Raw genomic sequence first — 11,220 nt, 5'->3', positions numbered from 1 at the left:
CCTCTTAACCCACCTCCCACTAACTACATTAAAATAATACCCCACTATCAACTACTACCTATTAAATTAAATAAGTCAATTCAAGTTCCTTAAACTCTGTGCCGGTCAAACCGGGTCGAGTATTCCGGGACGGAGGGAGTACGTACTATGGTTTTTAAGTCCGTGCGTTATATGGGTGACTTGTATTTTTTTTTTTACATACCCTATTAAGAATACTTTATCCGTCCGGGAATATTCGCATCGCTTTTCTTATAAAGTCGTCCCAGATTATTAACACCGTTTCTATAAATGACAAACTTTTATTAATATTATATTTACCTACGGACCCACTTATATCCTACTCCTTTAAAAAAACATTAAAAAGTGAGTCATATCCAGGCCACTACCCCTTAAAAAGTCAATTACATTGCATTAAACTTTGTGCCGGTCAAACCAGTTCAAGTATTATGGGACGAAGGGATCGGAGTACGTAATAATATCATTTTAAATCCCAAAAAAACCCCTTTCTTATTTCCTCTATCAAAGAGTTTTACTTTAATATAAATCTTCTTATTCCACATGAATAAAATTTGTTCAATTCGTTGTGAGGTGATTGAGTCTAGCGAAAAAGGTCACCGACTAAAATTACCCTGTACAATTGTACATAGATATATTTAAGGATTGGTACATCTGTTTATACCTTGACGAGAAATTAAGATTGGACAGTGATCTTGAAGTTTTGAAAGAAGTGATCGACATGATATATTTTGACATTTTGTCAATGCATCTTTGTGTTACTGTAATTTGTATTCGTCTAGTTGTGGTATCTACTATCTAGGCATCTAGCTTGTACGAACAAGCTCGGCTGTTAAAGATCGATGACGTAAAAAGATCAAGAAGGTGTAATAGAGGACTAAGATTATTACTTCCTCTGTTCTTTTTTAAATGACACAATTATTTAGACACGTTTATCAACACAAGATTACAAACGTTAATATCTTCTATTAGGGATAACAAAGAATTACAAAAAGTTAATATTTAAAAAATATTTATAGAGACGAATCTAATAAGACCTCACACGACTATGTTTTTAATTTCTTATGTATAAATCACCAAAGGAAATCAAATGAGCTTGTGTGAATAGTGTCAAAACTCACTTGTGTCATGTAAATAAGAACGGAGGAAATATTTTTTATAAATTGTACGGAGTACAAATACTACATTCTTTGAGTCAATTTACCCTAAAATATTCTAAGATTTAATTACTAAAGGGTTACCGTAAACAAAATTATCAATAAGTTAATTAATTCATAACAAATCGCTTCTAAGAAAACATTCTAATTAACTTAATTGAATTGCATAAACTGAGGATCGATTACAAAACCAAGAGACTATATATGGATATAGATAATTTAATGTAAGAACGAAGTTTAATGTAATGCACGCTTAAAACAAGAAATTCCTTCTCATTAACATTAATCGAAACCCTAATAATGTCAAGAAATAAATCAACTACGGATTAGTAAAGTAATGCTTAACTAACTAGGAAAACAATAAACGAATTGAATCATCATATCCTTGGATTGTTTTACGTCGAATCGATCGATCATGTCTCGATATAGGTTGGTAGCTTAGATCATCATCTTCTTCATCCAATTGGAAATCCTATTTTCCAAAGATTCCCTCAACGACTTAGTACGTTCATCCTCCTCAACTCCCTTAACAAAAGGTGGTAAGTTGTTATAATTAATAAAACGATGAGTAATAACATTGACGTCAATACAAATCTCATACTTTAACATAGGGTTATGTTTTTCTGTAAAGTTAATATTATCCAATATAAACGAAAACATTGCGCACTTAACAATTTTCCAAACACCAGGAGTGACGTAATCAGGCAAACCATCGTCAGTTGCGGCATTTACTAAGACGTCGAAGTAAAGCAACTCAGGAATAACGAGAAAAACTAACTTTTTGTCAACATTAGCTTTTGTTGTGAGTTTGGTTCGGGTGGTGAAACAACATGGTTTTACGTGCTCGCATTCGTAATCATCGTCACAAGTATGATGTTCGACCTCGTTGTTGTTTCTAAAACTGAGTAAAACGACGAGTTCGGTAGTGTAGTCGAGTTCGTCGAGACGAGGTTGTGGGGAGTAGTTGAAAGATGGTGTAATTTGTTGTAATGTAACATTGCATGTTGCGCCAACAGTATGTATCGCCATTATTAGGTTAAGTATGTATGAGTAACGATTATGGTATTGGTAATTGGTATTTGGTATTTGGTGGTGGATGTTAATTAATTAAGATCGATAAGTATGTAATTGTTTCGGAGGTATCGAGATAACGTACTTATATAGGAGAACATCCAACGCCTACTTGGATTAGGAAGAAATTAATTTAAATATTTTATTATATATATGTAGTAAAACTGATTTTGAGTTGGAAATTAATAGACAAGTTGTGTTTTCGATTAGGATTAGAATTTTTTTTTTTTTTTTTTTGAAGGGAAGATAGCACGGGCATTTTATTACGAGTATTCCACCTTGCCACAAGATGAGCTAGTGTGTTACATGCCCTTTTCACATGAGAAAAACTAATGAAATCAAAAAACTATCTATCATGCATGCTTTTTATTTATGATAACCAATCATTGATTTTTATATATTTAATTTAATCAAAACCTAGATTAAAAAAACATGCACAATCTCTAATCTATATACCGATACATTACAGTAATTAATTAATTAAAAACGCCGTAGATTTGATTTTAATTTTTTTTATTTTAAATTTTAATGTAATTCTAATTTTATCTCTCCAGTTGGTTTTTGGATAATTATTTTATTAACATGTTGATATCCTGACTTAATTAATAAATTTTAGCTATGGTACTGGTCTAAACAATTATACTTCTATTTTGATTTATTTGCGTCTAGCTACACTAGGTTTATAGTGGCTACAAAATTGATTTAAAGTTTAGTTGAGGACTAAGATTATTACATTCCTTGAGTTCACTACAAGAAATTGTACTTAACGACGGGAAATCCCGTCGCTAAAGGCCAATAATCGTTGATTAATGACGGGATTTCCTGTCGCGAACCCGTCATAAATGGGGGCCGTCGTTAATGGAAAACCCCGTCGTTAACCCGTCATAAAAGACATTTGCGGCGATTGTTCCCATCTTTGTTTGATTGTTAGCCCCGTCATAAAAGACTTTTACGACGGGATTTTAACCCGTCGTTATAGGTTGTCATTAAAGATACAAAATCTTGTAGTGGTTGATTTACCCTAAAATATTCTCAGATGTAATTAATAAAGAATTACTGTAAACAAAAATATCAATAAGTTAATTAATTAATTAATTAATTAATAACAAAAAAATCGTTTCAAGAAAACATTCTAATCAACTTGAATTGCATAAACTGATGATCGATTACAATTAAAGCTTCGATACTATAGATATAGAAAATTGTAATGTACGAACGAAGTTCAATAATGTAATGTTTAAAACAAGAAAAACCTTCTCACTAACATTCATCGAAACCCTAATAATGTCAAGAAATAAATCCAATCGAATTGCATGAAACCCTAATCCGAAAAAAAAATCCTACTAATATAATTAAGTATTAAACGTAATGCTTAATTATTAACTAGAAAAACAATAAACGAATTGAATCCATCCTTCGATTGTTTTACGCCGAATCGATGGATCGATCATGTCTCGATTTGTAGCTAGCTTAATTAGATGATCATCGTCGTCTTCATCCAATTGTAAATCTTTTTTTCCAAAGATTTCCTCAAAGACTTAGTACGTTCATCTTCTTCAACTCCCCTAACAAAAGGCTTCGACCAAAGAGAATCGTCGTCGGGGCCGTCGTTATGATTAACAAAATGATGAGTAGTAACATCGACATCGATACTCATCTCATACTTTAACATGGGGTTATGTTTTTGTGTATAGTTGACATTATTATCCAATATGAAAGAACACATTCCGTACTTGACAGCTTTCCAAACACCAGGAGTGACGTAATCAGGCAAACCGTCGTCAGTTACGGCGGTTAAGACGTCGAAACAAAGCGTCTTAGGATCAACTAGAAAAACTAACTTTTTGTCATCAGGTTGGTTAGTTACTTTGTATTTGGAGATGTAACAATATGGTTTGCGTAAACATTCTAACTCGTCGTCGCAAGCGTGGTGTTCGATCTTGTCGTAGTTGTTAAAACTGAGCAAAACGACGAGTTCGGTAGTGTAGTCGATTTCGTCGAGACGAGGTTGTGGGGAGTAGTTGAAAGATGGTGTAATTTGTTTTAAGGTTACATTGCACGTTGCGCCGACGGTGTGCGTGGGATGCGCCTCCATTATTAGGTGAGTAATGATGGTGGCGGATGAGAAGATCGATGACGATGAAGATGAAGATGAGAGGGTGAGTATGTTGTTTGGGAGGTAACGAGGATTCGAGGTACTTAATTATATAGGGGAAGATCGAACTTCTTTTATCGACACCTATTTGGATTAGGAGGAGATTAAAATATTTTTAATTAAATATTTTAAATATATACTACGTTAAGTAATTAATGTAGTAAAACTGACTTTGAGTTGGAAATTACTTGATATGTTATTTTCCCGATTAGGGTTAGAATTAATGATAACAAATCCATTGTTTTTATTTTTTTGTGTAGTAAATTGACTTTGAGTTGGAAATTAATTGACAACTTGTTTTTTCGATTAGAATTAGAAGTAATGATAACCAATCATGGATTTTTATTTATTTATTTAATCAAACCTAGCTACAAAAATAGAATCTCTAATCTATATAAAGATACGTTACAATAATTAATTAAACATCGAAGAATTGATTTTAATTTTTAATAACGTAATTCTAATATTATCTTCCCGTAATTTTATTAACACGGCGATATCCTGAACTTAATAAAAATCATGGCTTCGTTACTGGTCTAAACGATTATTGATTTATTGGCGTCTAGCTACATAGGTGGTGTATGTCTTGGGCTCCGTTCTATTGGACTTATTTTGACTGAATCTATATTATCTGAATTTATATTAACTTAACTGAACTTATCCGAAATTATTTTATCAGAAAAAAAAAACTTATTTTTTCTGAAACAAACTTATTTGTGTGTGTTTGTGTCCAAAAAAAATTATTTTTGCTGAACTTATATTATCTGAACTTAATTTGTCTAAAATAAGTCAAAATTTGTCGAACAGAACAGCGCCTTAGAGCAACTTCAATATTAAGCTATAAGATGGTGTGGCTTGATTTGTCACATCAATATTATTGGTTGCGCATCTTGTAGCGTCCTATAATATTTTATGGAGTACATAATACAATTATTTTATATATATAATCCAAAATAATTTATTCCATATTTCTATCCAATTGTATTTCTTAGCTACTTGCTCAAAATAGCTACCACATCTTAAGAACCGATGACAAAGTATTTTCACCAACGAATGGCTAGTTAGTTAGTGTTTATGCCAAATTTAGTATGAACGACCTTTAGTTGGGACATAGATGACTAGACTAAATCGATTATTAAGTAAATGACAGGAAATAAAGGGCGAAAAAATAAAGGGAGACGAGACAAGAGATGGTGACGCGGAAAACCCGGAAGGGATAAAAACCGCGGGTGGCCATGAGTCCACCAATCCACTATGTTAATGGCATAAAAAGCCTCGTTAAGTACAATTACATGGTATATCTACGTATGTGTAAACAAAGCTAACTGTATAACATAAATCCGGGAAGATAGAAGGGAGTATGTAAGTGTTAAAATATTAATCTAGAAAACTCTAGATACTATTTTTGTAAAAATCTAGTAAGAAAATTTAGAATTATCCTAAAAAAATTTAGTGTAGAAAAATCTAGAAACTAGGATACACCAACTATAAATAGGTTGTATGCATAAGTTGAGAGGTGGGCTAATCAAGAGAGCTCCATAAAAAATATGAGTGAGAGTTAGAAACAAGAGTTCTACCCAAGATATAAGTGAGAGACATAGGCTCTCACAAATATTATTGCACAATTCTTATTAATGTAATAAATGATAAAAGTACAATTTTATTATATAATTAAGGTCTATCAAACTTCCGCGTACGTCCCCAAATTTTTTCAGTAAGTGGACCGAGGATAATCATAGAAGGTGTTATGACGGGTAATGTGAACACGACATTGGCTATTTGATCGATTATGAAAGGATATTGGAAAAGATCGACGGGTAATGTGATCGACGGGTAATCTGAACACGCATAATGGGAATGGTGCATGGTTTAATGGAAGGTCTAGGGGACCCCTTAGGTGGATATAAGAAACAACGTAGTAGAGGTAACTACCGTATGTAGTATAATTTTGGGCTTATTAATAGACGGTCAGACGGAGATAGACAATGGAGAAGTGTGGTATAATGGTAGGTATTTTCTGGGTGTAGATTGGAAGTCCCCTTCACCGTAGGTTAGTTGTCTCTTTTATATAGAACTGGGTATAGTATTGTTGAGCAGGGAATATGGCCATGCTCCTTGATTTGCTTAACCACCTCCTTAATCTTCTTTAACCGTTTTGACCACAAGTTGATCTCTCCTTAGTCTTTGCTAACAGAATCATCCTTGCCCAACAAGCATCCTTTGACTCGGCAATGAAGTGAAAATTATGACTCCTTGAATGTAGGAACCGACAATGACACGTATAACACAAAACGACCCATAACAGTTAGCTATATATTCAAAACTTTTAAATTTTTACAAGCAAATCTATTTTTATCACCATAGGAGTTGCTCTCGGTATTTGTTTCTATGTCCCGCCTATGAGATCCCATGATAAATGTTCTACTCTTCATAAATTTATATGCATGGAAAAATTTTAAAGGCCATGCATATTCGTAACAATTCCAAAATCATTGACACGTACGTCGCGTTATGTTTGTTGCACCACTAATTAACTTCAATAAACATCACTATCATAAATATATCCCTTAAAAAATAAAAATAAAATCATCAATATGGCCGGGAAGGGCCGGCCCTCCGGACGAAAATTTTCGTAGTGTATTTTTAGTTCTGACCCTTTAAAATTTTAGTATAATTGTATAAATTTCTATTGGCCTCCATCATAAAACTGTTCAAGATCTGTCACTGATTCATACTCTAATACTTCGAAGTTCGAACCATATGTTGCTGCAATGTAGGATTAATGATCAAAGTGGCCGAGTGACAAAGATGACAATTTATATATTTGGGTTCAGATTGCATTACCATGAATATTACTCCCTCAATCGTCAAATAATATTAATTAAGCTCGTAATTTCTTTTCATGTGTCTCAAAATTTTGTTATTCCTGTTATTTTTCTTGTCAAATTACACCTCTGAGGCTCCAATCCGTCTCATAATATTACTTTTCTTGTCAAATTATACGGAAAATTCATTATCAATTACATCAATCACTATTAACCATTAATAATAAGTAATAGTTTTACTTTATCCACATGTGACTTTCATTTTAACTCTATTAGTGACCCCTTTCTTGTTTTGAGCCATAATAAATACAAGAACGACGAATTGAAAAAAAAAGTTAAAAAAAATAGAATTTTCAAGTGCATAACTACAAGAATTAATTATTGGATGAGATATCTTATCAAAATTTTGGACTGACATTGACAAAAATATCACATTGTGTCGGTGAATACCGTAAATTCCCATCTCATATTTTACACTCACGACTAGCCTATTACAAGTTCCTCATTTATTGAAACAATGCAACATTTCTATGCCACTAACTCGATTATTCATTAAATAATTTCCTCCTTTCTTTTAGTTGGATCGTTTTGAAGCTATTCACATATTTTTCGTGGACTAATCTTTTGATTTTGATCGAGTAAGGATTTTAGTTGGAGGAGCTAGTATAATGAAAGGCCACTAATCTATAGTTAATTTATTTTGAAACATTGAACAATCAAATAAGTGAGCACCTATTTCAAAATACATTGATATAAAATAATCAGTACTCCCTCCGTATTTATTTAAGGGATACACTTGTCTTTTTCGGTCGTATTTATTTAAGAGATACACTTGCCATTTTTAGTAACTTATCAACTCCACCATCTGATTAAATAATCTATCTAATATATACTATGTCCCACCACCCTATTAAACAAATAATTTCATAACTACATCCCACCTCCACTCCCTAAAATGACATGGTCACCACTTGTTTTACCTATTAAAATATCTACACAACCCCACTTGTGTTATTACTTTATTTCATTTAATTATCATGTGTATCCCTTAAATAAATACGAAGGGAGTATAACACACACATCTTTAACAACTGCAATTACTAATAAATAGTCTTACTTCTAACAAGAAAATAGATAACTATCCAAAGAAAAAGGACTTTGGCATTATTAGTATTAATTGCATCTAAATCTTAATTTCATAATCATACAACCCTTAATTGTTTTTTTTACCTTGTATTAAGTTCAATTAGCAAACTAAGCATAATCTAACCAAATTGGGATGTCTTTAATTCAAGTTAATAGGTCCCACAAAACTTACCTAAATTTATTACTCTAGCAACTAGAAAAAGTAACATGGGGCCCCAACATATGTCCAATCGGATTTCTTCTCTTTTTTCACAAATTCCCATACAACTCTTTATAAATCTTTCCTACTCTTCACTAGTCTTCCCACAAATTCCCTCATTCATTTTTTTGGTATTGCAAATAATTGGAGAAATGGCATTTAATCTCTCCTTACTCTTAGTCTTCTCTCTCTTTGTTCCTACTTTCATCAACGCCTCCCATGTCCAAGATCCCGAGCTAATAGCACTTGAAGTACAAGAGTATGTTCTTACCCTTCTGGGGTTTATAATTATTCGCGTACAATATAATATTACTGATCGATAGTGTCATACTTCATATTTCGTGGTTGTTTGGTTCATATGAAAAATATTGGTTGAAACTTTTGAAAGTTATGAAGTTAGTTATGTGGTTCATAAATAGAAAGTTTAATACTTTTAAAAACTCTAAACATGTGAAACTTTCTAGGAAATGTAATTTTCTTTAAAAGTGTAACTTTCATACTTTTATTTAATAATACTCTAGTTCAATTGCAAATTTGCAATATAAAATGTCACATCTAAATCCATAATGTACATGTGTTTAGTGTATACACTATGTGGAGTAATCCTTTGTGTTTTTTTAAATCTATGCATCTAACCCTTTGTGTTTTTTTTTTCTTTTTCCTACAATAATTGTAGGAAAATCATTAATGCCACTACAAGGAGGAATTTGGGGTACCTCTCATGTGGGACCGGAAACCCGATCGACGACTGTTGGCGGTGCGACCACAAGTGGGCCCAAAACCGCCAACGACTAGCCGATTGCTCCATTGGGTTCGGCAAGGGTGCAATCGGGGGTAAAAACGGAAAAATGTACGTGGTCACGGACAAGAGAGACGACCCGTTGAACCCGAGACCGGGAACCCTAAGGTGGGGTGTGATCCAAGACAAACCATTGTGGATCATATTTGACCGGGACATGGTGATCAAACTCAAGGAAGAGTTGATGGTTAACTCTTTTAAGACAATTGACGGTAGAGGGGCTAACGTCCACATTGCGGGTGGGCCATGCATAACCATACAATACGTAACAAACGTTATAATACATGGTTTGAACATACATGATTGTAAACGTGGGGGTAACGCTATGGTACGTGACTCCCCGTCACACTACGGGTGGCGGACGATATCGGACGGTGATGGGATCTCGATCTTCGGCGGGAGTCATATTTGGGTTGACCATTGTTCACTCTCGAGTTGCACCGATGGTCTAATTGACGCGATCCATGGGTCGACCGCTATAACCATTTCTAACAATTATATGACCCATCATAACAAGGTTATGTTGTTAGGTCATAGTGATTCACTCACTAGAGATAAGAATATGCAAGTTACTATTGCTTTCAACCATTTTGGTGAAGGTTTAGTCCAGAGAATGCCAAGGTAAATTAATTAAGTTGTCGCGTTAGTACATTATATTACTAGTTTAAATTACACTATCAACGTGATAACTGGTTGCTGACTTTTTGGTGGGATGTGGGCCAGGTGTAGACATGGATATTTTCATGTGGTGAATAATGACTATACTCATTGGGAAATGTATGCAATTGGAGGAAGTGCAGCACCTACAATAAATTGCCAAGGCAACAGATTTCTTGCTCCTAATGACCCTGATAACAAGGAGGTAAACTTCTTCTTTTCTGTTACGAGTACTTTGTCAGGGTCTGTTTGTTTCAACTTATTTACTGTAATTTTGACTTATTGGATAGACAAACTGTCATGACTTCTAATGAGAACGTACGTACATCGTACGTTCATATGTGACCGCATTTAAAACTAAAAATAAACATTTTAAAAGATTACATTTAAGACGGTAAATAAAATTACCATTTTGCCCTTGAAGTGGGACTAAACAAGAAAATGTTGGTTAAATATGATTGTAGGTGACAAAAAGAGAGGAATGGCCTCAAAGTGTATGGAAGAAATGGAATTGGAGATCACAAGGTGATCTAATGTTGAACGGAGCCTTCTTCACGGCGTCGGGAGCAGGGGCTTCATCGAGCTACGCCAGAGCGTACAGTTTAAGCGCGAAACCTTCGTCTTTCGTAAGCTCTATCACCATGTCAGCTGGTGCACTTAACTGCAAGAAAGGCTCTCATTGTTAGATCAAGTCTTACTTACTATTCAACTAAGCTCCCAAAATTGTATTTACCTAAGAGGGAAAAGGGTGAAAATTATTGATATTACCGTGTTTTCGAGTTTAGATTTATTATACTAATTAACACAACTTCAGCCTGCTTCTAAGTTCTATAGAAATCTTAGGAGCAAGAGCAGATGTGTTGTTAAATGTCCATTCATGATTATAACTAAAGAGTGCAAATTTTCTTAATTTCCAAAAGAGCAAATGTTCGAAATTTGTTAGTTTGTGTACTATTCTCATCCATTTCCTCGGCTTGAGATTCGTTCAACATGAATGTTTACGACTTTACCCTTAACAGATGTGAATCATCGAGAAAAAGCTTGTTCCTGAAAAGCTCAAAAAAAGTAAAACTATTAAGTGGTCAGATAATATGAACGGGAACAAAAGGAAGCGATATAAATTCCGGTAAAAGTTTACATGATGAATACAAGACATTCAAAGTAGTGGGATGCAATAATGGGGTCAGATTCTCACA

The 11,220-nt window shown here is 33.8% G+C and overlaps 1 protein-coding gene across 1 annotated transcript; it reads left to right on the top strand.

Moving 5' to 3' along the window:
- Positions 1 to 8,665: 8,665 nt before the first annotated feature.
- LOC110793638 (probable pectate lyase 5) lies at positions 8,666 to 10,950 on the top strand. Its single transcript, XM_021998533.2, has 4 exons — positions 8,666 to 8,827; positions 9,245 to 9,988; positions 10,091 to 10,229; positions 10,489 to 10,950. Exons 1-4 carry the CDS (start codon positions 8,721 to 8,723, stop codon positions 10,708 to 10,710), a joined length of 1,212 nt encoding a protein of 403 aa, XP_021854225.1. The 5' UTR covers positions 8,666 to 8,720; the 3' UTR covers positions 10,711 to 10,950.
- The last annotated feature ends 270 nt before the right edge of the window (positions 10,951 to 11,220 follow it).

The sequence above is a fragment of the Spinacia oleracea genome, chromosome 1 (genome assembly GCF_020520425.1).
Source record: "Spinacia oleracea cultivar Varoflay chromosome 1, BTI_SOV_V1, whole genome shotgun sequence".
In the NCBI taxonomy this organism is placed as follows: Eukaryota; Viridiplantae; Streptophyta; class Magnoliopsida; order Caryophyllales; family Amaranthaceae; genus Spinacia; species Spinacia oleracea.
This window is presented reverse-complemented; position numbering and strand designations above follow the sequence as displayed.